General features: G+C 40.1%; 1 protein-coding gene across 3 annotated transcripts in view; it reads left to right on the top strand.

Moving 5' to 3' along the window:
• LOC124719117 overlaps positions 1 to 26,377 on the top strand; it is a 225,082-nt gene that overhangs the window by 41,124 nt on the left and 157,581 nt on the right. For all 3 annotated transcript variants that reach the window (XM_047244811.1, XM_047244810.1, XM_047244812.1), the window contains exon 3: positions 12,358 to 12,498. In XM_047244811.1, coding sequence (XP_047100767.1) covers positions 12,358 to 12,498 — 141 coding nt within the window. The remainder of the gene's footprint in view (positions 1 to 12,357; positions 12,499 to 26,377) is intronic.

The raw sequence follows: 26,377 nt of genomic DNA, 5'->3' as shown, positions 1-26,377 counted from the left end.
TTCAAATATATGGATGTTGATACTGCTTCTGTCCAAAAAATATTTTGACAATCCAGCATCAGTTATCATGCTCCTTGCTTTCTCGACAATGGTCCTATTAGCCCTTTCAGCAACCTCATTTTGAGATTGGCTGTACCTTATGGTAGTATGATGCCTGATTCCCATTTTTGCCAGAAGTGTCTTCAGTTTCTGGTTAATATATTCTCTCCGGTTATCAGAGCTGATGATCTTAATCTTCTTTCCTGTCCACCTTTCGACCATATTACAATGCTCCTCAAAAATGTCACTCACTTGGTCTTTGGAACTAAGAAAATAAACATGAGTATATCGTGGATAATCATCAATAAACGTAAGAAAAGAATAGCTCTCACCTATGGATTCGCATTCCATCGGGTCACATACATCTGTATGGATTAACTGTAAGACGTCTGTAGAGTTACTTTTACTAGTCTTAAAACATAGTCTTGCTTGTTTTCCTTTTATGCATATCACACAAGGATCCTTGGTTACACTATAATTCTGTATTCCCTTCATCATATCCCTCATTAAAGACATACTCTTTCTATTGAGGTGTCCAAGTCTACGGTGCCATACAAAATCTTCCACTGAGTATACTGAATGACTAACATTTCAATGTTTACTGTCAATGGTATCCAATTTAATAGTATTCCTTTCATTACATGCTGTAGTTATAACTTCACCATTTTCGTGCACTGTATTTCCCTTCTTGACAATTTCCCCTGCAGACTGTAGGTTAGTTGCAACATTTTTTACATAATGAACATCATGTGTTGTAACCATATCGGATTCACCATTTATGCTTACTTGTAGGTCTAGTTTCCCAGCCAAATGACACTGAAGCTTGCTGCCATCAACAGTAGATATTCCCATATGAGTCTTATCTTTAACATCATAAAGAAGAGATTCGTCTTTAACAATATGCACAGATGCACCTGAGTCTAAAATCCATTCCAGTTGATGGTTACCCACATCTCCAAAAGAATAAAAACATGAGAGTGCCTTACCTTTATTATTGGTACCTCTTTTTGGGCTATCAGCAACATACCTCTTTTGCTGTGTGTCTGACCCTGGGTTTACTTTTTCTCTGCACTGAGATGCAATATGCCCCTTCTTCTGACATCTATAGCACCTCACTGATTTCTTCTTTTTGTTTTTTGAATAAAGAGCAGATGCCGATTCTTTCTCCAACACATGACAGTTTGAAGTAGTCTTTACATCCTGTAGGATTTTCACTTTAACACTGTCACCAATGAAGGGTATACCTGAGCTTTCCAGCCCCATAATCAGAGGTGCATACCTTTTGGGCAGTCCTTCCAACAGAAGTGCCCTATCCATTTGTCAGCGATCTCAAACCCAATGTTTCTTAGTCAGTTACCGAGCGAGGTGGCGCAGTGGTTAGCACACTGGACTCGCATTCGGGAGGATGACGGTTCAATCCCGCGTCCGGCCATCCTGATTTAGGTTTTCCGTGATTTCCCTAAATCGCTCCAGGCAAATGCCGGGATGGTTCCTCTGAAAGGGCACGGCCGACTTCCTTCTCCGTCCTTCCCTAATCCGATGAGACCGATGACCTCGCTGTTTGGTCTCTTCCCCCAAACAACCCAACCCAACCTCTTAGTCAGTTCGACGTGGCTATTATTTTGTTGATGTATTCGTCTACACTCTTGCATTTGTCCAGATGAGTGCTAATTAACTCACATAATAATCCTACTTTCCTTGTAAGACCTCCATCCTAAAATGCACTTCGTAATTTGTCCCAGACTTCCTTCGTCATTGCAGCTTTTTCAACGTGAACATAATTCACTGGGTCAACTAGTAATATCAACTTTGATTTTGCTTTCCTATCCTTACTTGAATAATTCTGATCTGTGGATTTGTTTCATTGTATCATCCACCACATCCCATAGGTCATCTAAATGTAAGTACACTTCTACTGCAAATTTCCATGTTGCGAAATTTGTGCCATGCTCATTTTAACGGTAACTTTGATCTTTCTTGATGAAAAGAATAATATCGAAGAATAATATAAAAGAGTTGCGTCCATCTTGTAAGGATAGCTCGTACTTCATGCAAGTGTACTACTCGGAACTTTTCCAATACTCTATCACTATTATATTATGTATATACTTATTCCAGATGCATCGCTGGGCCCATAACCTTTAGAGTTGACACAGGTGAATAAGAAATAGTGAGTAAAACACATTTAGTGCCAGTAACTATATTTGCACTTTCAGGTAAAATACATTGAACACAACAACCAAGGAACATTTAATTACATATGTAAAACTCAGAGTGTACAATAGCACCAGAGAGGTCTGTTATTTTCCACATGATGCACTTTGCTGCCGTTTCACACGAAATATATTGTTCGCGCAATTCCAACAGAACTGCGAAGCAAATGTGACCAGACACGTTTGGCAGTATATGTAGCTCGTCATTTCTAAATAACTTATTCTCTTGATCATTCTGCATACATGGGTGACTGTAATTGTAGATTGAATAGCGTCCTTCAGTCATAACTCTGTTAATTTGGTATCTACATTTCTAATAACTTCCTGCTGATGTGTTCTGCGTGCATACTGACGTCTGTTTATGATGTAGTGGGTAGTCCTCTACAAACTAGTTTGCAGTCTCCCTTGTAGATAAATCAGTACAAATTCTGTTTTCCCCACTAGCTTGAGATTTGTGATTTTCTGCTTGTCATCAGAATCTGAGGTAAATAGTACCTTCTCCAAGGCCAAAGGGTGGTATTTACCACTACCATTAAGTTTCTAACAAATACACGAAATGGCCTATTGCATCACTATGACATCTATTATCTTTCTTGTGATCACTTATTAGGTTTACATTTGTTTGTGAATGACGTTTTATTGGTATAAGCATATTACTCTTTTCTTGCTAATGTTTCATGCAACAGGGTGATGCAATGAAAGTTTATTTTATTATTCTATAATTAAACAATGATTTAGCACATGCATAAATTTACTTTACTGTTGTTTAATTAATCTAAGATTAAACTATGTTTTGCTTATACATGTTTACCTTATTAAGGTAAAGACAGCTATTCTTTACATGTGTATAAAGTGGGCTGCGCACTCGCTCATGTTATGAAAATCGCTACTCCCTCTCGAGGGTTAAATTAAAATGTGCTCATAACAGTACAGTAGATACTGATATCATTCTGTTTAGAAAAATGCATATAATCATTACTAAATAACACAAAATCATAAGAAGGAGCCCATTGTATCACGACTATTACTATGAACTTTCCATCACTTCTACTACTACAGCACAAGCTTCAAAATGCTAATCACTGCAAAATTGGATGATGTATTCCTTATTACTTCTTAATGTAAATGGCAACTCCGGCTTCCACATCACTTCTCAGAGTAGTTTGTGGTTCCAAGATAAATTCTAATGTAAATTTCTTACTCAATGTGGGCGAAGCAAAACAAAACAAAACTGCACAATTATGCTTGATAAATAGAGAAACGGGTCACAGTCATATTGCCACACATCACCGCTAACTAACAAGGCAGACATGTCACGTGCACAAATTGCATGTAATCCATCAGCTTGCCTGGGATTTCCAAGTGACCAGCGATCAGAGACTGGTTGCCACAATTTACCTATAAGCGTGCAATCTGTGCTGCGATCGGTCGCCCGTACGATGGATTACTGCGATCAGTCGCTCACCTGTGGGACCCTATAGCCTAAAGGTGGGATTCCTATGCCGCGTTTGACGCATGCGGCAGCTGTTGTGCATCTGACATAGTGCAGCCGACGCATAGCTGGCGATTCCTATTGTGGTATCGATAGCAACGATGCCACGGTGTAGGTGCAAGTTCATAAGTTGGCACTACGAGACACCAACAAAAGCGTCCTCTAGCCGGCGCTGTTGAGCTCTACGAGCGTTGCTCTGGATTCACCCTATTTGATCAAGAGCAGACGGCCGGGACACTTTGCTTCAACTTCAGAGGGTGTTGGCTTGCTATTGAGACTTTGTACTAACGACAGGTCTAAGGCTTCGCTCATATGTGCAAAGTTATGTAACCATTTATTAACTTGTTTTTGGTCTATAGTAAACATCTGTAATTTAACACGCAGTACCGACGTGTTTTACCTTTTCCTGCTCCTACTCACTTCCTACATTTGGCCTACCCTTCAGTTTACAGGAGCAGACCCACGCCCCGCTTTACAGGCGGGATACAAAACCTATAGAGCGGCAGCCGCACAGTGTTTAGTTGGTCTGTAGCAGTACAGTGCGGCAGATACTGCATAGGAATCCCGCCTTAAGGCGACCAACTATACGAAATCTCAATGTGAGACATTTTGTGGATGTTGGTGGGGACTGAGGACAGGTGATTGAGTGTCTTCATTGCACTGAAATTAGAAGTGAAATGTAAGTTATTAATGTATTAATTTACTTTTGAATTCATATTTGTAGTGTGAGTGACATTATTTGATTAATTCTGCGTTTTGATTTAGAATTCCATAAAAATTTTCACAAGTTCCCATGTTAAATTTTACAATGGGGATTGCATGTAGCGTTTCAAATTTGAGTCATGGTTTTTCCTAGTTCACATGGCCTTCATCAACGAAAATACTCGTTCGTTAGGTGCATTCATCCCTGGTAGACAGAGTAGGCACTGGACGATGGCCAGACAGATTTTATGTGGTATTTGCCGTTCATTAAGATTTCGTACACCTTTAACCACCCTTGCTCCATACTGCTCTAGATCTCTTCCCGTCTCTTCAGAACATCGTGGTCCACATAAAGTGAGATGTAGCAAACTTTCACAAATACACTACTGGCCATTAAAATTGCTACACCATGAAGGTGACGTGTTACAGATGCGAAATTTAACCGACAGGAAGAAGATGCTTTGATGTGCAAATGATAAACTTTTCAGAGCATTCACACAAGGTTGGTGCCGGTGGCGACACCTACAACGTACCGACATGAGGAAAGTTTCCAACCAATTTCTCATACACAAACAGCAGTTGACCGGCGTTGCCTGGTGAAACGTTGGTGTGATGCCTCGTGTAAGGAGGAGAAATGCGTACCATCACATTTCCGATGTTGATAAAGGTCAGATTGTAGCCTATCGCGATTGCGGTTTATTGTATCGCAACATTGCTGCTCGAGATCCAATGACTGTTAGTAGAATATGGAATCGGTGGGTTCAGGAGGGTAATATGGAACGCCGTGCTGGATCCCAATGACCTCGTATCACTCGCAGTCGAGATGACAGGCATCTTATCCGAATAGCTGTAATGGATCGTGCAGCCACGTCTTGATCACTGAGTCAACAAATGGGGACATTTGCAAGACAACAACCATCTGCACGAACAGTTCGATGACGTTTGCAGCAGCATGAGGTATCAGCTCGGAGACCATGCTGCGGTTACCCTTGATGCTGCATCACAGACAGCAGCACCTGTGATGATGTACTCACTGATGAACCTGGGTGCACTAATGGCAAAAGTCTTTTTTTTGGATGCATCCAGGTTCTGTTTACAGCATCATGATGGACGCATCCGTGTTTGATGACATTGTGCTGAACGCACATTGGAAGTGTGTATTCATCATCGCCATACTGACGTATCACCCGCCGTGATGGTATGGGGTGCCATTGGTTACACGTCTTGGTCATCTCTTGTTCGCATTGACAGTACTTTGAACAGTGGACGTTACATTTAGAAGTGTTACGAGCTGTGGCTCTACCCTTCATTCGATCCCTGCGAAACCCTACATTTCAGCTGGATAATGCACGACTGCATGTTGCAGGTCCTGTACAAGCCTTTCTGGATACAGAAAATGTTCAACTGCTGCCTTGGCCACCACATTCTCCAGAACTCTCACCAATTGAAAACGTCTGGTCAATGGCCGATCAACTGGCTCATCACAATAGGCCGATCAACTGGCTCATCACAATACACCAGTCACTACTCTTGATGAACTGTGGTATCATGTTGAAGCTGCATGGGCAGCTGTACCTGTACACGCCATCCAAGCTCTGTTTGACTCAATGCCCAGGCATATCAAAGCCGTTATTATGGCCAGAGTTGGTTGTTCTGGGTACTGATTTCTCAGGATCTATGCACCGAAATTGCGTGAAAATGTAATCACATGTCAGTTCTAGTATAATATATTTGTCCAATGAATACCCGTTTATCATCTGCATTTCTTCTTGGTGTAGCAATTTTAATGGCCAGTAGTGTAAGTTATCTTCTGCTATTGTCGTTGCTGTCGTAGGCATCTGCACCATTAACTAGCTGTTGGTAAGTGTGCTCTACGTCAGCCCATTTTAGATACTGTTTTACCTCAGTCCAATTATATGTTTCGAATTCACTGTTCTGATGAACATATTTCTGTAGGTAATGGATGCAGATGTGACAGAAGTAAATATATACTGTATAAGATAATTTCTATTCACTTGCCCACTCTCCACAAGCTTTTGTATCTTTTTTTGTATGCTCAGAGGAATATAATCGTTTTCCAAGTAGTTTGTCTATATGTTTTTCAGATCCACAAACAAATGAGAAACATCCCTTAAGCTAATTTTTGTCTCCTTCAATCATTTTCATGGAATCGTTAAATAATGCAGCTTGAACGTGTACAAATTTTAGCCACAGCTCTGAGCATTCAATAGAGAAGAATGCATGTAGTACAGTTGAACATTTTCCTTGCAATAAAAAGTAAACTTTCAATGGTACATACATTTACAAGATTCTCTCAACTGCTGGCAAAAGTGCGAGCCACCTTGTTTTACTATATCCCAAATTTCTTTTCTACACATCTCTGCCTCTTTGTAAAAATCTTTGAGAACTTCATCATGTACTGTGTGTATATAAAAGAATGAATATATCTTCGTAGCAATGTATTCGATGTCCACTAGTAACAAACTTGCTGATGTTTGTATAGTGTTGCATGCAATGTATGCCGAGCACCTCACACCAGCTTTCTTCCTAAGCCCTCTTGAAGTTTGAAGAAAACGTCCTTCACATTGAACTCCAACAAAATTTCTATTTGCATTGTCAGCACAAATTCCAGTCACTTTCTCTTGAAGCTCATGTTTTGCAAGAATGTCTATTGAATCATATATAATGACTGCACTTTCACAAGGTAAATTAAGGATATCTAATATTTTGACATTAATTACAGTTGTAGGATGAACGTACTGCGGTTGCATTGGAAATATTTTGACATCTTTATCGTTTGAAGTATCTGTACACGTGCTGATAAACGGGACATCATTAAGTTCTGTCTTAAGGCTGTCTAAAGAATACGGTGCAATCACACTCTTTACAGTTGCCTAGCACTTAGTTTTGACACAGCGAAACCTCTTTTCAAATACTTTTTGAATTAATTTAGAAGTTCATGGATCTATAACTCTGATTGTGACTTATCGCGTGGAAGGTCCACAAACACTTGCAAGTTCTTGATAGCCATATTTTACTCATCGGAAGTGTACTGGACCGTACTCAGGAAGATGTTGAACAGCTCTGTAAAAAACTAACTCTTTTTGCAAGTCTTTCGTGGATTTACATCTTTGCTTTTTGGAGGTCGGCGGCATTCCTAAGTGAAACAGATTACTTCATCAAACTGGCCAACACAGACAGACACAAGTTAACAATGCCATGTCAACGCGTGGACTAATTTAAGTCTCAAACAATCACTTTGCACCGAAGGTCGTGTATGCAGATTGGTCCAGCCTCAGTGGTTTAGCAGTGTTTGTTATTTTTTATGTTGTGTTGTATTACGGAACCCTTACTTCAATTTCATTTTCTTTTCTACAAATAAGTACCGCGTTCCATGAGGGCCTTTGTAATTTGCATTCAAGAATGCATGTTACATCTGTGTGAAATTCGCTACCCACTGCCTCCTCCCCCCATGAACCATGGACCTTGCCGTTGGTGGGGAGGTTTGCGTGCCTCAGCGATACAGATAGTCGTACTGTACGTGCAACCACAGTGGAGGGATATCTGTTGAGAGGCGAGATGAACGTGCGGTTCCTGAAGAGGGGCAGCAGCCTTTTCAGTAGTTGCAGGGGCAACAGTATGGAGGATTGACTGATCTGGCCTTGTAACAATAACCAAAACGGCCTTGCTGCGCTGGTACTGCAAACGGCTGAAAGCAAGGGGAAACCACAGCTGTAATTTTTCCCGAGGGCAAGCAGCTTTACTGTATGGTTAAATGATGATGGCGTCCTCTTGAGTAAAATATTCCGGAGGTAAAATAGTCCCCCATTCAGATCTCTGGGTGGGGACGTCTTAGGAGAATATCATTATCAGGAGAAAGAAAACTGGCATTCTACGGATCGGAGCGTGGAATGTCAGATCCCTTAAATGGGCAGTTAGGTTAGAAAATTTAAAAAGGGAAATGGATAGGTTAAAGTTAGATATAGTGGGAATTAGTGAAGTCCGGTGGCAGGAGGAACAAGACTTTTGGTCAGGTGAATACAGAGTTATAAATACAAAATCAAATAGGGGTGATGCAGCAGTAGGTTTAATAATGAATAAAAAAATAGTGAACGCATTATTGTGGCCAAGATAGACACGAAGCCCACACCTACTACAATAGTACAAGTTTATATGCCAACTAGATCTGCAGTTGACGAAGAAATTGATGAAATGTATGATGAGATAAAAGAAATTATTCAGGCAGTGAAGGGAGACGAAAATTTAATAGTCATGGGTGACTGGAATTCAAGAGTAGGAAAAGGGAGAGAAGGAAACATAGTAGATGAATATGGATTGGGGCTAAGAAATGAAAGAGGAAGCCACCTGGTAGAATTTTGCGCAGAGCATAACTTAATCATAGCTAACACTTGGTTTAACAATCATGAAAGAAGGTTGTATACATGGAAGAACCCTGGAGATACTAAAAGGTATCAGATAGATTATGTAATGGTAAGACAGAGATTTAGGAACCAGGTTTTAAATTGTAAGACATTTCCAGGGGCAGATGTGGATTTTGACCACAATATATTGGTTATGAACTGTAGATTAAAACTGAAGAAACTGCAAAAAGGTGGGAATTTCAGGAGATGGGACCGGGATAAACTGAAAGAACCAGAGGTTGTACAGAGTTTCAGAGAGAGCATAAGGGAACAATTGACAGAAATGGGGGAAAGAAATACAGTAGAGGAAGAATGGGTAACTTTAAGGAATGAAATAGTGAAGGCAGCAGAGGATCAAATAGGTAAAAAGACGAGGGCTAGTAGAAACCCTTGGGTAACAGAGGATATATTGAATTTAATTGATGAAAGGAGAAAATATAAAAATGCAGTAAATGAAGCAGGCAAAAAGGAATACAAACGTCTCAAAAATGAGATCGACAGGAAGTGCAAAATGGCTAAGCAGGGATGACTAGAGGACAAATGTAAGGATGTAGAGGCTTATCTCATGAGGGATAAGATAGATACTGCCTACAGGAAAATTAAAGAGACCTTTTGAGAAAAGAGAACCACTTGCATGAATATCAAGAGCTTAGATGGAAACCCAGTTCTAAGCAAAGAAGGGAAAGCAGAAAGGTGGGAGGAGTACATAGAGGACCTATACATTATTATGGAAATGGAAGAGGATGTAGATGAAGATGAAAAGGGAGATATGATCTGCATGAAGAGTTTGACAGAGCACTGAAAAACTTGAGTCGAAACAAGGCCCCTGGAGTAGACAACATTCCATTAGAACTACTGTCAGCCTTGGGAGAGCCAGTCCTGACAGAACTCTACCATCTGGGGAGGAAGAGGTATGAGACAGGTGAAATACCCTCAGACTTCAAGAAGAATATAATAATTCCAATCCCAAAGAAAGCAGGTGTTGACAGATGTGATAATTACCGAACTATCAGTTTTATAAGTCACAGCTGCAAAATACTAACGCGAATTCTTTACAGAAGAATGGAAAAACTGATAGAAGACGACCTCGGGGAAGATCAGTTTGGATTCCGTAGAAATGTTGGAACATGTGAGGCAATACTGACCCTTCGACTTATCTTAGAAGAAAGATTAAGGAAAGGCAAACCTATGTTTCTGGCATTTGTAGACTTAGAGAAAGCTTTTGACAATGTTGATTGGGATACTCTCAAATTCTGAAGGTGGCAGGGGTAAAATACAGAGAGCGAAAGGCTATTTACAATTTGTACAGATAGCAGATGGCGGTTATAAGAGTCGAGGGGTATGAAAGGGAAGTAGTGGTTGGGAAGGGAGTGAGACAGGGTTGTAGCCTATCCTCGATGTTATTCAATCTGTATATTGAGCAAGCAATAAAGGAAGCAAAATAAAAGTTCGGAGTAGGTATTAAAAACCATGGAGAAGAAATAAAAACTTAAGAATTTTTTTTTAACATCGAGTATAGATTTAAATGTCAGGGAGTCATTTCTGAAAATATTTGTATGGAGTGTAGCCATGTGTGGAAGTGAAATGTGGACGATAAATAGTTTAGACAAGAAGAGAATAGAAGCTTTCGAAATGTGGTGCTATAGAAGAATGCTGAAGATTAGATGGGTAGATCACGTAACTAATGAGGTATTGAATAGAATTAGGGAGAAGAGGAGCTTGTTGTACAACTTGACTAGAAGAATGGATCGGTTTGTAGGTCATGTTCTGAGACATCGAGGGATCACAAATTTAGTATTGGAGGGCAGCGTGGATGGTAAAAATTGTAGAGGGAGACCAAGAGATGAATACAATAAGCAGATTCAGAAGGATGTAGGCTGCAGTAGGTACTGGGAGATGAAGAAGCTTGCACAGGATAGAGTAGCATGGAGAGCTGCATCAAACCAGTCTCAGGACTGAAGACCACAACAACAAACAACAACCCACTGCCTAGTACGAGGCACGGGCAACTAGGTTGCTGGCACTAATGTCATCACTCTCCTTCCCACATTCCCGCTCCAAGCAAAGCCAGATGATTTTACCTGAATGTCCCACACGTAACAGTCTAATTGGTCAACTTTTCGAGGGAGCTGTACTGGTTAAAAAGTTCTTATGTTGTACTTGTTCCTCTTTCGTTTGCACTTGACGACGAATGCTATTGCATATAGTCAAACAGAGTGTCTGTATTGACAAGGCGATCGATACTTCCTACGATGTATGGAAATAAGATGTGATTGATGGAATGTGAAAATTACAAAAATGCGGGACATGTTAGGCGTTTTGCGGGACTTTTTTTGTTAATTCTTCCAGTGCGGGATTAGAGGTTCCATTGATGGACGGTCCCGCAGAATCTGGAACAGTTGACCGCCTTTAGCCTTATTTCAACACAAAAATATTCCACTCGCAGTGACAGCAGTTGTACTTTTGTGGGACGGTTGCCACGATAGCGCAACATACAGCATTATTTGTTGGGCGCAACAGTGACCGTGATAGGTCGGTAGACAAATTGGTGCATATCTAAGTTCTTTAGCAGCACAAAAGTTGAAGGCAGAAATAAAATCCAACATGCCAGTTTTTCAGTTCATATTAGGATCGTGTCAACCACTCCTTTTTTCCAAGCATATATGTTGGCAATGCGTCAGCTCCCTTAGCCAATGGGAAAACAGTTTTAAGTAGCCAATGAGAGACGAGGAACGAAGGAAATATTCCGAGCGCTGTAATTGAAATTATTCGACGTTCTGTACTGAGGTTATTCGTAGTCTCCTTGAATTTTCAGCTCCATAGATTCGACAATATTTTTTGAATGGAACTTGCGGCGAAATATAGGTATGTAATGTAGCCCAAGATTCTTATTATTGAATTGCTTTCCTGGTTAGCTGTAATTGTAGCTTAGAGGCAACTATTTAATGTTTCGTATTTACAGAAGTTCAGTGCGTTAACAGCTATTGTAATGTATTAAGTTTCTCTGTACTTAGTAGACAATACTTGTTAGTGAGAAAATACGCCGCATCGACGTTGTATCCCAGAGCTATAGATAAGTTTGAGCATGTAGTTTTACGAAAATACCAATAATTTTGTGTAATTGCAGGTACTAGTTTCGTATAACGCCAGTATTCACAAAGCTACTAGTTGAATATCATCAAATTACTTCATTTTATCTCGATTGTGCAGTCGCTGTGAACTACTTTAACCACCGTTTCTGTGACAATAAACGATCTTAAAATCTAAATTAACAGTTTTAATATTCTCCCTTAAAATAAGATTCATTATGGTGTGCATAATATTTAAGCTTGAAAACTACTCTTAAATTATGCAACTGATTTGCCGCAAAATAATTTCTTATTTTCAAACAGTTTTGCACGAAAATCACGTACGTGTTATCTTTCATGATCATAGCATCCCAACTAAATACGATCAGTGTCATTATGAACAAATGTACAAACTGTTGCAGGAGGATGGAGACTCCAGTCTTCATACAGCCATCCTGACTTGAATTTTCCATGGTTTCTCAAAATTAATTCAGGAAATTTCGGATGGTTCCTACTATATGGCCACAACCAACTACCTGTTCCATCCTTGTCATACTATATCTGTAAGTATGCAAATTTCTGTGTATGTAAATTCCTTTATTTGTGCTTTTCTCACATGGTAATGCCATGTTATGTTCAGTATTCGTGTAAGAGTGTCACTTCTGTAAATGCAGTGATTGTCACTTTTGTTACACAGTATTTGATAAACAGCAGCTTATCTTGGAACTAGATGCTGATTTGGCAGCAGTGCAAGAAGAGTTGGTATTTTCGGGAGCTGCAGTCGGCTGTTGTAATTTTAGGTCTGGTCCAGATGCCTGGATTATCATCAAGCCTTCTAAATCAGTGCTAAGATCTAGGGGACTCTGCAAATCTGTTAGCTTCAGTGTAGCTGCCTCCAATGGCTTCACTTCTTTGGAGACTGAGTTACTTAGTTTCATGTTCCATGGATCATTTGTAAAATTATTTGTTATGATGTGGAACAAGTCATTTTACATTCTCATTACACTTTTTCACAATTCTGTCTGTTGGACATTTCATGTAAGAGGATAAGAGACGAAAAATTTTGGAGGCACAGTTATGCACTTCTTGTACTAAGGACAACCTTAATGTGGAGTAACCGATTTCATTTTTCTGTTTGGTACTGTAATTATGTACATCATTCCACCTGTTTTACTGCAGTGGATTAGTTACAACAAACTTCATGAGGGAATAAATATACTATGAGGCAGTAGTAAAAATGCGTAACTCTTCAAACAGATGTCTTTGACAAGATCATGGATGAGCATCACAAATTATTCTCACAGTACTTTTTTGTGAAATGTAATGAATACTTTCTTTCTCAAAGATGAGTTATCCCCAAACATTATTCTATATGATATTAAATGAAAAAACAGAAAATATGTTAGCTTACTGATTTGTCTCTCCACAAGATTTGCAATGACTTGAAGTGAAGTGGAAATGTGGCAGAACTAAGTTGATTTAGAAGTTCCAAAATTGTTTTTTCCAGTTTATTTCTCACCAAAATGAACACCTAAAAACTTTGAAGTTTCCTGCCAAGTTATTATTTCCTCCCCGCCTGAATGTCAGAAATAGTTAAAAATCTGCAGAAAGTATACTGTAGCATTTTAAAGTTACATACAAGGCTCAATGATTGCCATCTGTGATTTATGCTCTTTGGGGAAGGTTCTTGGAAAAGATCATATGATAATAGGGGGTCCAGTCAACAGTTTGGATGGTAATACAGTTAAGAATGACAACAGGCCCATTGTTGAAAATGCTTCTTACTAATGTGAAGATTGTGTCACTCTTTGCATGTGGTACATCAGTTGTTCTGCGGAATGAGTAAATGCAGAGCTTTTAAGATTGCTCACTGGAAATGGATCCCCGATCCCTCATTTGGTCACATCATACTAACCATTGTTTACATCTGACAACTTCTGGTAAGAGGCTACTTTCAGGTCTAATTGTTAGAAAACATCATCTAACCAGTGCAGTATCGGTTCTATTCCAGTGATTACCATTGTATTCCGTAGATCATTTTTAGGATAACTTCACATGAATGACTGAGTTACAGTGTAAATATAGTTACCATTCAAACAGGTAAACCAAATACTGCAGTCTGGACAAAGCCAAGGAAGTTAATGAAGCTGGATTTAATGTCTTTCCTCAAAACATTAGAAATTTTACTAAGAACTCATTTCTCATACCTACACAGGATGATAAGAGGATAGACGTAAATCCAGAAGAGATCCATTCATTTCCTTGTCATGTTCCATAGATCTCATCAAGAAAGGTAGCCTTCACAGTTGTCGAATGAGGCAGGATATACGGTTTGTTAACAAGACAAGGAAATTGTAGAAACAAAACATCTCTATTGCTGTACCTCCAAATTATCATAACTTTGCTTAACACTTTTCATGCTTATGTCAGCTAAATTTAATTGAGTGTCTTAAATCAGAAAGAAATCTGCTTCTGTGAATAAAAGGCTGGTGCCATCTAAATTGCACTGTATAGCTGTTACTCATCTGGCATTGATAACTTAATGTCATGTATGTTAATGATATATTTCGATATGGTATGTGAGTCGTTCTCCGTCGTAACATTGGTTTTGTTAATGACAGAGCATGACTTCTGGTTTTACATATGTGTCATAAAGAATGATGAGCACGGTATTTAAAATGACGTAGCAAGTGTGCTTGATAATGGATTATGGCCGAAATGAGCTAATAGCACTATTTCAATATTAATGCAAAATACAGCCTGTAATGGACAATGTATTCTTTTATTAATTAGTAGCAAGTTGAGTAATGAGATATGTTTCAATTTCCTTCTGAATCGGCAGACACTCCCAGTTTCTTTATGTTCTTTGGAAACTTGTTGAATCTCTTGCCACCAGAATACGTAACTCTTCACAATTAAACAAGAAGGCAAAGTCTAACGAAAATGATTGCTTTTTAATTGTAATGTGATTGTGTAACTCACAGCTCAACTAATAATAATATGTTGTTGTTGTGGTCTTAAGTCCAGAGACTGGTTTGATGCAGCTCTTCATGCTACTCTATCCTGTGCAAGCTTCTTCATCTCCCAGTACCTACTGCAACCTACATCCTTCTGAATCTGTTTAGTGTATTCATCTTTTGGTCTCCCTCTATGATTTTTACCCTCCACGCTGCCTTCCAATACTAAACTCGTGATCCCTTGCTGCCTCAGAATATGCCCTACCAACTGATCTAATCTTCAGCATTCTTCTGTAGTGCCACATTTCGAAAGTTTCTATTCTCTTCATGTCTAAACCATTTATTGTCCACGTTTCACTTCCGTACATGGCTACACTCCATACAAATATTTTCAGAAAAGACTTTGTGATACTTAAATCTATACTTGATGTTAACAAATTTCTCTTCTTCAGAAACGCTTTCCTTGCCGTTGCCAGTCTACGTTTTATATCCTCTTTGCTTCGACCATCATCAGTTATTTTGCTCCCCAAATAGAAAAACTCATTTACTGCTTTAGGTGTCTCATTTCCTAATCTAATTCCCGCAGCATCACCTGATTTCATTTGACTATGTTCCATTATCCTTGTTTTGCTTTTGTTGATGTTCATCCTTTCAAGACGCTGTCCATTCCGTTCAACTGCTCTTCCAGGTCCTTTGCTGTCTCTGACATAATTACAATGTCATGGGCGAACCTCAAAGTTTTTATTTCTTCTCCATGGATTTAATTCCTACTCTGAATTTTTCTTTTGTTTCCTTTACTGCTTGCTCAATACACAGATTGAATAACATCGGGGATAGGCTACAACCCTGTCTCACTCCCTTCCCAACCACTGCTTCCCTTTCATGCCCCACAACTCTTATAACTGCCATGTGGTTTCTGTTGTTGTTGTGGTCTTCAGTCCTGAGACTGGTTTGATGCAGCTCTCATGGTTTCTGTGTTGTTGTTGTTGTGGTCTTCAGTCCTGAGACTGGTTTGATGCAGCTCTCCATGCTACTCTATCCTGTGCAAGCTTCTTCATCTCCCAGTACCTACTGCAACCTACATCCTTCTGAATCTGCTTAGTGTATTCATCTCTTGGTCTCCCTCTACGATTTTTACCCTCCACGCTGCCCTCCAATGCTAAATTTGTGATCCCTTGATGCCTCAAAACATGCCCTACCAACCGATCCCTTCTTCTAGTCAAGTTGTGCCACAAACTTCTCTTCTCCCCAATCCTATTCAATACCTCCTCATTAGTTATATGATCTACCCACCTTATCTTCAGCATTCTTCTGTAGCACCACATTTCGAAAGCTTCTATTCTCTTCTTGTCCAAACTAGTTATCGTCGATGTTTCACTTCCATACATGGCTACACTCCATACAAATACTTTCAGAAACGACTTCCTGACACTTAAATCTATACTCGATGTTAACAAATTTCTCTTCTTCAGAAACAATTTCCTTGCCATTGACAGTCCACATTTTATATCCTCTCTACTTCGACCATCATCAGTTATTTTACTCCCTAAATAGCAAAACTCCTTTACTACTTTAAGTGTCTCATTTCCTAATCTAATTCCCTCAGCATCACCCGACTTAATTCGACTACATTCCATTATCCTCGTTTGGTTTTGTTGATGTTCATCTTATATCCTCCTTCCAAGACACTGTCCATTCCGTTCAACTGCTCTTCCAGGTCCTTTGCTGTCTCTGACATAATTACAATGTCATGGGCGAACCTCAAAGTTTTTATTTCTTCTCCATGGATTTAATTCCTACTCTGAATTTTTCTTTTGTTTCCTTTACTGCTTGCTCAATACACAGATTGAATAACATCGGGGATAGGCTACAACCCTGTCTCACTCCCTTCCCAACCACTGCTTCCCTTTCATGCCCCACAACTCTTATAACTGCCATGTGGTTTCTGTTGTTGTTGTGGTCTTCAGTCCTGAGACTGGTTTGATGCAGCTCTCATGGTTTCTGTGTTGTTGTTGTTGTGGTCTTCAGTCCTGAGACTGGTTTGATGCAGCTCTCCATGCTACTCTATCCTGTGCAAGCTTCTTCATCTCCCAGTACCTACTGCAACCTACATCCTTCTGAATCTGCTTAGTGTATTCATCTCTTGGTCTCCCTCTACGATTTTTACCCTCCACGCTGCCCTCCAATGCTAAATTTGTGATCCCTTGATGCCTCAAAACATGCCCTACCAACCGATCCCTTCTTCTAGTCAAGTTGTGCCACAAACTTCTCTTCTCCCCAATCCTATTCAATACCTCCTCATTAGTTATTTGATCTACCCACCTTATCTTCAGCATTCTTCTGTAGCACCACATTTCGAAAGCTTCTATTCTCTTCTTGTCCAAACTAGTTATCGTCGATGTTTCACTTCCATACATGGCTACACTCCATACAAATACTTTCAGAAACGACTTCCTGACACTTAAATCTATACTCGATGTTAACAAATTTCTCTTCTTCAGAAACAATTTCCTTGCCATTGACAGTCCACATTTTATATCCTCTCTACTTCGACCATCATCAGTTATTTTACTCCCTAAATAGCAAAACTCCTTTACTACTTTAAGTGTCTCATTTCCTAATCTAATTCCCTCAGCATCACCCGATTTAATTTGACTACATTCCATTATCCTCGTTTTGCTTTTGTTGATATTCATCTTATATCCTCCTTTCAAGACACTGTCCATTCCGTTCAACTGCTCTTCCAAGTCCTTTGCTGTCTCCGACAGAATTACAATGTCATCGGCGAACCTCAAAGTTTTTACTTCTTCTCCATGAATTTTAATACCTACTCCGAATTTTTCTTTTGTTTCCTTTACTGCTTGCTCAATATACAGATTGAATAACATCGGCGAGAGGCTACAACCCTGTCTCACTCCTTTCCCAACCACTGCTTCCCTTTCATGCCCCTCGACTCTTATAACTGCCATCTGATTTCTGTACAAATTGTAAATAGCCTTTCGCTCCCTGTATTTTACCCCTGCCACCTTCAGAATTTGAAAGAGAGTATTCCAGTTAACGTTGTCAAAAGCTTTCTCTAAGTCTACAAATGCTAGAAACGTAGATTTGCCTTTTCTTAATCTTTCTTCCAAGATAAGTCGTAAGGTTAGTACTGCCTCACGTGTTCCAACATTTCTACGGAATCCAAACTGATCTTCCCCGAGGTCCGCTTCTACCAGTTTTTCCATTCGTCTGTAAAGAATTCGTGTTAGTATTTTGCAGCTGTGACTTATTAAACTGATTGTTCGGTAATTTTCACATCTGTCAACACCTGCTTTCTTTGGGATTGGAATTATTATATTCTTCTTGAAGTCTGAGGGTATTTCGCCTGTCTCATACATCTTGCTCACGAGATGGTAGAGTTTTGTCATGACTGGCTCTCCCAAGGCCATCAGTAGTTCTAATGGAATGTTGTCTACTCCCGGGGCCTTGTTTCGACTCAGGTCTTTCAGTGTTTTGTGGCGGTGTTCGTAGCGACAAACACTTGGCTGTAGAAATGGCTTACGAAGTCACCGCCACACTTTTAATAGCAGGCCGACCGGTCCGCTGGAACAGTAAACAGAAAGATGAAACCCCAAACACTCTGATTAAATAAAAGTCGGTACTTATCTTTATTGATGAAGATACAGAATCACAATAGTGAACTCGGTGTCTACAGAAATCTGTCTAGTTCGAGTCGGAGCGGCTAGGTCAGCGTCGGCTGACGACAAACAACAACTCTGCCACGATGAACACACAACTGACTAGCAAGTACACAATTCGGTGGGGAGTATACAACTGAGCGGCGAATACAGAACTTTCCTAGCGCTCGCGACTCCAGCGCTTAAGAAGCCAGAAGCCAGCAGTGGCGCGCGCAGCCTTGCGGCGATTTCCTCTCTCGCTGGCGCTGCTTATGCGGACGGCGTCCGGACTTTGATGCTGCCAACCTTTTGGCAGCGGGCTCGGGTGGCATTACTGGCTAGGACATAACACAGTGCTCTGTCAAACTCTTCATGCAGTATCATATCTCATATTCACCCACATTCTCTTCCATTTGTGTAGTCTGGTCCCTTTAATCCCACAAACCAACCAACCATCTTCCATTTGTCTAATATTGTCCTAAAGAACATCGCCTTTGTATAGACCCTCTATATACTCCCTCCACCTTTCTGCTTTCTCTTCTTTATTTAGAACTGGGTTTCCATCTAAGCTCTTGATATTCATGCAAGTGGTTCTCTTTTCTCGAAAGGTCTCTTTAATTTTCCTGTAGGCAGTATCTATCTTACCCCTCATGAGATAAGCCTCTACATCCTTACATTTGTCCTCTAGCCATCCCTGCTTAGCCATTTTGCACTTTCTGTTGATCTCATTTTTGAGACGTTTGTATTCTTTTTTGCCTCCTTCATTTAGTGCAGTTTTATATTTTCTGCTTTCATCAATTAAATCCAATATCTCTTCTGTTATCCAAGGATTTCTATTAGCCTTCATCTTTTTACCTACTTGATCCTCTGCTACCCTCACTATTTCTTCTCTCAAAGCTACCCATTCTTCTTCTACTGTATTTCTTGCTCCTATTCTTGTCAATTGTTCCTCAATGCTCTCTCTGAAGCTCTCTACCTTTGGTTCTTTCAGTTTATCCAGGTCCCATCTCCTCAAATTCGCACCTTTTTGTAGTTTCTTCAGTTTTAAACTACAGTTCATAACCAATATATTGTGGTCAGAGTCCACATCTGCCCCTGGAAATGTCTTACAATTTAAAACCTGGTTCCTGAATCCCTGTCTTAGCATTGTATAATCTATCTGAGACCTTTCAGTAACTCCAGGCTTTTTCCATGTATACAACCTTCTTTTATGATTCTTGAACCAAGTGTTTGCTGTGATTAAGTTATGCTCTGTGCAAAATTCAACCAGGTGGCTTCCTCTTTCATTCCTTACTCACATTCCATATTCACCTACTATGTTTCATTCTCTTCCTTTCCCTACTATCGAGTTCCAGTCAACCATGACTATTAAATTTTTGTCGCCCTTAACTATCTGAATAATTTCTCTTTTCTCATCATACATTTCATAAATCTCTTCATTATCTGCAGAGCTAGTTGGCATATAAAGTTGTACTATGTGGTAGGCGTGGGCTTCATATCTATCTTGGCCACAATAATGCATTCACTATGCTGTTTTTAGTAGCTTACTCGTATTCCTATTTTCCTATTTGTTACTAAACCTGCTCCTGCATTACCCTTATTGGATGATGTATTTATAACCCTGTATTCACCTGACTAGAAGTCTTGTTCCACCTGCCACTGAACTTCACTAATTCCCACTATATCTAACTTTAACCTATCCATTTCCCTTTTTAAATTTTCTAACCTACCTCCCCGATTAAGGGATTTGACATTCCACGCTTCAATCCATAGAATGCCAGTTTTCTTTCTCCTGATAACAACGTCCCCTTAGTAGTCCCCGCCCAGAGATCCTAATGAGGGACTATATTACCTACGGAATATTTTACCCAAGAGGACGCCATCATCATTTAACCATAAAGTAAAGCTGCATGCGCTCAGGAAAAACTATGGCTGTAGCTTCCCCTTGCTTTCAGCCGTTGACAGTACCAGCACAGCAAGACCGTTTTGGTTAGTGTTACAAGGCCACATCAGTCAATCATCCAGACTGTTGCCCCTGCAACTACTGAAAAGACTGCTGCCCCTCTTCAGGAATCACACGTTTGTCTGGCCTCTCAGCAGATACCCCTCCGTAGCGGTTGCACCTACAGTACAGCTATCTGTATTGCTGAGGCACGCAAGCCTCCCACCAACAGCAAGGTCGATGGTTCATAATTCCTCTTGACTCTGTGATCTGATGTAAGTCTTTTAATGTTAAAGACAGACTGAAATATTCCATGTCCTGACCTGATTTTGATACCACGACCTTTCAAATTTTAGGCCTAAGCTTTTCCATTAAACCACCAGGCCCAGTGCAGTCTAGCTGAAGCTAATTTGGTTATCAGTGGCAGAAACTGTTCTTGGAGATGTATTCTTGTTGGAATGTTACCGCTGGTATTCGCTGCAACAGAGTACTTAACCAGGGTACCATTTCCGTGACTGTGACCTGTGAGTTGTATGTTCATAATTACCTCTCTTTCTGCACTAATGTCACTCCTTGAAGTTGTGTTCCTGCTGAACAATAGTGGAGGTAAATACTCATAAGTTGATAGAGGAATAAAGAAGTGGAACAGTTTACCTATTTATATCTGCAATCCAATACAAGAATACATCATGAAATTTAAATACTTTAGTGGCAAAATGCCACAAGCACATTACAGACAATAGGATATGGCTAGTGTTAGTTTTACAGTGAATCATTGCATAATAATACTAGGATTGTAAAGTAATTGTGTGAGCTAAGGGTTTCATTTTACTTCTCTGGCAACAGCTGTATTTGTAAACAGATAAAAAATAAAGAAAGGAAAGGAGTAGGTGGGAAATCATGACTCCAAGCCAAACAAGGCATTGCAGTGGTGAAAGTTGAAAATTTGTGCCATACCAGGAGTCGAATCTAGATGCTCAGGTTCTCCAGAAGAGTTGTCTTATCCATCCTGTCTGACTTAAATTGTCAGCTTATCACATCCTGCATTGCAGTATCTCTGCACTCGCACTGAAACATGTCATGAAACCATCATGCTTGATTATATTAACGTGAGTAAGTGTTGTCTGCTGAGTCAGATGTCTGACAGTAATTCTGCAGCATATATCTCTGGTTCAAGATACTGGAACTTTCATTTATGGCATATGGCATGTGATGCCACTTTACAGTTCACACTTATGTTTGGCACTTTGGATGCCCAGTCTCTATTATTATTGACAGACATTATTCATGCCTCCCCCTCTGTGTGCAAATATCAATACATCAAGGAACATGTGCTTTGCCATGTACATAAATAAAGACCCTATGCATACAACAGTTCCTAAATAATTATGTTTTTGGTGACAAATTTCCATCACAGTTTTGGCATCACCTTTGAAATTTCTGAAGTAACCCTATGCAGCTCTTGTTTTTAATCTCGCAAGCCAATACCTGAGTCTCACTCTGGCACTGGCTACAACAGTGCACAAGTGAAACTCGGGTGCTGTCTTGGGAATGTTAATCAACTGTCATTCATAGTTAAAAATGTAGTGTTTACCATAAACAGTGACAGTGTGTCTTCACATTGACCATTGCTGAGAGTGTTTTGCAAAATATCAATTCGAGTGTGTCCCCTCAAACTGATAATAGCATCACAGTAATAGTCTCACCTGACACTATTAGAAGGCAGCAGCTTCTGCTAGCAGAACAGATTCATATGCTGGAGCAAGAAGTAAGTGCTTTCCAGTGATTGCTCAAAGAAGTAATAAACAAAACGTTGCCTAACACCCGCTCGGAAGACAACAGCTACAGCAACAAGTGCTGTAGTACCTACGAATGAGCTTCAGGCTGGTGTTGGTACCATGGGGAACTCAAGCGTGAAAGAGCATCTCTCCTTGCACTTACAAATGACAATAGTGACTGGGTTTGGCCCAGCTGGCCACTGTTCCTAGAAGCAATGCCTATCCTTCAACAATGACAGAAGTGATGTTTGCATTTCTTTGCAACTTTTCAATGCTTTTGCGAACAAATGTGACCAACGAACAGCTGTTGCCAAATTAGTCAAGGGATCTGCCTGTACACCGAGCACTGGCAGTGTCGGTATTTACAAAACTCAGGAGTGACAAAACATTTCAGGTACTTCTTGTGGGTCATGCTGATTATATGTCACAGTCACTTGTGTTCCATGCACATACTTCAGTGGGTCAGGATCAGATGTCAGAGTACTGCCAGTAATCAAGATGAACAAACATAAGCTGACTCTTGGCTTACAGGTGCTAATAACTCCAAAATTTCTACATTTGGGAAATGAACTGTGATTGTGAACTTAGGCTTCAGGTGACCATTGCAATGGAATTTTCTTCAAGCTGATGCCACGGGACCCATTCTTGGCACTCATTTCTTGCACCATTATAACAAAGACATTTCCACATGGCAAGCACAAATCCGTATGGGGTTTGAGGCAGTTTACGTATGGCTTGGTAAAGCAAGCAGCTCGCATCCTCTGCACTACACCATGTCTCATGGCACACCACATCATAGTGATGTTCACTGCTCTCTTGCACAAGATCCTGTGGCAACCAATGTAGATTCTAATGGTTGCAGACCTCATGCTCACAACTACATCTCGAACGATTCTCATATTTTAAAGTGTGCTTCCTGTTATTTGAAAGACTAGTTATCATAAATAAAGGAAGGAAAAAACAAAGACTTGTATTGAATATAAACTGTTAAATTATAAAATTTGTATGAACTACAGAGATTTTTTTTCTGCCCCAGCTTGCATCAGCATCATGAGTTTCTCCGGTCACAGCTGCTACGGATCAACCTACGCCTAGTTCTGTTATTTCACATAGTGCGAAACATTGCATTCAGACTACTCCCAGAGCTCCTGTAACTTTCAAGGCTCGCAAGCTATCATCATTACATCCTTGATCCACAGACAATATTGTATTCTCAAATGTTACTGTGAGTCAACATCATGCCCTTCGCCCTAAGCCTACGACGAACGACGCCTTCATCTTCAACATCACAGCCTTTGTCACCACTGGACACTGTCCATATATTACAGAAGCCATCAAAAGTCTGTACCTGTGCCAGGTGGCACAATACAAATATTCCTAGGACACCAGCTCCACTCTACCAGTGGGGAGAGGGGCGAGTGGTGGTGGGAGCTGCATGGATACACTATTAAACAAATGCTAAGATAATTGCTGAAGGGATACAGCATGTAATATCTTTTGTACTGTTGCCTTTGTGACCTGCCTTTTGTCATACTTGTGTGACTGGTGTTTTATGTCATTTCATGTTGTATGCTTTTGCCAGTGCGCAATAATAAATAGCAATATTTCACCTGTGGTTTAAGTTTCCTGGGCTAATGTGTGACTCTGAATGTATGCTGCATTCCAGATTTATGTTCTCCATAACTGATTTATTCAGCAAAATACAGCTTCCTACTGAATGGTGGTACTTAATGAAATAAAAATGTGAGTTCGTCTAGTAAGAATGTCCCATTATCAACTTAACTAGCAGTACACGAGTGATGATAGTCTCCTTTTAGTATTCTCAAATTAGTAAGTGCGTTTATACACCAGTTCTTCCAAATCCATTTGGTGATACATAAATTAAAGTACCCGTATGACAACATACTGTCACATGTTCCAACAGTCAAAGTCACACTCACAAGTCTGTTCATAATCTGTTACTTGGTTGCACTACTGATCAGGAAGGAAACAAGTCTCCTATAGTCGTTAGCAAATGGCCACTCTCACATCAGAAAATACCAAACCAGCCTTCTCTGTATGGTGGCAATAACATAACCTTTTCTTGCATTTTCCAGCAGCTCCGAGGAGCACATCTCCCACCACTGTCTCCATCAGTGTCACCAAGCTTTAGCCAACAGAATCTCAAGTAGCTCCCTAACACATAATGCACTTTTTGCAATGCTTTGACACATCATTGTACTTGAAATAGAATGAAAATGAACTTGAGACGCAAATTGAAATGGAATTGGACCACCATCGATACACAAATAATTCTGCACTTAATTTACATGTGTTGCATGAAACAGTATTTGATACCATGTCTACAACACTAATTATTATTCCATGAAACATAGTTATATGATTTACATAGATAAGGATGTGCATTTATCGCACCTTCAATCAGATACTGTCAGTGAGGTCAGTATGTTAAATTACTCTATAACCCTTCATTTGTTAGTGTATGGGTAGAGTATTTTCTGATATGACACCCTCACTTCATGTGAGCACTCAACTTGTGGTAATGACTATTGTACAGTGCCATTATCTGATATTATGAATACCTCGTGAGACTGCCTCGTTTTTTATTTGTAATGTGCAAATGCCTACAGCGTAGCGTCTAGTTATGCATGACATTGCAGTTGGTGCTTTTGCATACGGGATTGCATCTCTTGGACACACATATAAGCCTTAGGCTTACTTCATCAGTATCCCTTGTCTCATTCTTAGTTATTAGCGTGTTTATTTTCTTCAGAGCTTTGGTATTTCCAAACAATACAGCTCCGAACACCTCAGCTGTTAGCAGCCTTCTCGGCTTTTACCTGTAAGTGCCTATCACCTAAGGCCAGATGTTCACTTGTGCTAATCCCTCCTTTATCCATAGACCCTTCTCATGCCGTCCTCAGTGGAACCTATTACCATTTCCTCAGCCTCCCTCCATATACACAGCACTATTAACATTTTTGTTTAGTAATTCCGTGTTGGACATGTTTCCCAAAAGGGAACAATCACTGGTGTTCTTCAGCAGCTTAAACTAGTGGTTATGGTCATTCACCACTCTTGTCTTTCCACAACACTCATTGTGGGCTGGCTATGGTGGCTGCATTCTGGGCCTTACCGCAGCAGTGGAAGCTTTTCTGATTTCCACACCTTTAACAAGTACCTCTTAATGGCAGTCTCAGGCTTTCTCTCAAAACTTGCCACATTACAAAACCTCCTCTTAATGTGAGATTTAATTTATTAGATAGTACATTGAGTAGCACTTAACGTACCATTGATGTGAGCCTAACTTCTATTTGACCAGTAGTGTAAATAACTTGAAATGGAGAATGAAGTAGTACCACTAAGTTTGGATTTATAATGATCCAATACATATAAGTACACTATCTTGTGAATTTAAACTTAAGTTAATTTACAGATGATGAAGAGATTGAAGAAATGTTTGATGAGATATAAGAAATGATTCAAATAGTTAAAGGAGATGTAAATTTGGGGCAGGGGGACTGGAATTCGATAGTAGGGAAAGGAAGAGAAGGAAAAATAGTAGGCATATATGGACTGAGGGAAAGGAATGAAAGAGGAAGCCATCTGATATAATTTTGCACAGAGCATAATTTAATCATAGCTAACACTTCCTGTAAGAATCACAAAAGAAGGTTGTAAGAGGTGGTATCCAAAATTTTCAGACTGGTGCTGCCATCTGTTGAAAACCTTTTCTTTGGACTAATGGTCACCATCACCCTCGAAGTAGTTCCCATCCATATGTACACACCGGTCCCAGCACTACTAATACTGGTCAAACGTTTTCTGTCTTTGAGGGTGTTCTTTGAGGGTGTTTATCACTGCCAGCAATACTTCTTGAATCCTCTCTAGAGTGTCGCATTGATGGCGTTTCAACTTGAGTCTCAGTTTTGGGAATAGTGTGAAGTTACAAGGTGCCAAATCTGGCGAGTATGGTGGGTGGGATAAAACCGTGATGTTGTTTTTTGCCAAAGAGGTCCAGGTGAGCAAGGACATGTGACAGGGCACGTTGTTGTGATGCAGCAGCCAGTTCCCTCGACACCAAAGTTCGGGCCGTTGTTGCCGCA

This window comes from Schistocerca piceifrons, chromosome 10, assembly GCF_021461385.2.
Source record: "Schistocerca piceifrons isolate TAMUIC-IGC-003096 chromosome 10, iqSchPice1.1, whole genome shotgun sequence".
Classification (NCBI taxonomy): Eukaryota; Metazoa; Arthropoda; class Insecta; order Orthoptera; family Acrididae; genus Schistocerca; species Schistocerca piceifrons.
The sequence above is the reverse complement of the archived record's forward strand: the minus strand, read 5'-3'. Positions and strand labels throughout refer to the sequence as shown.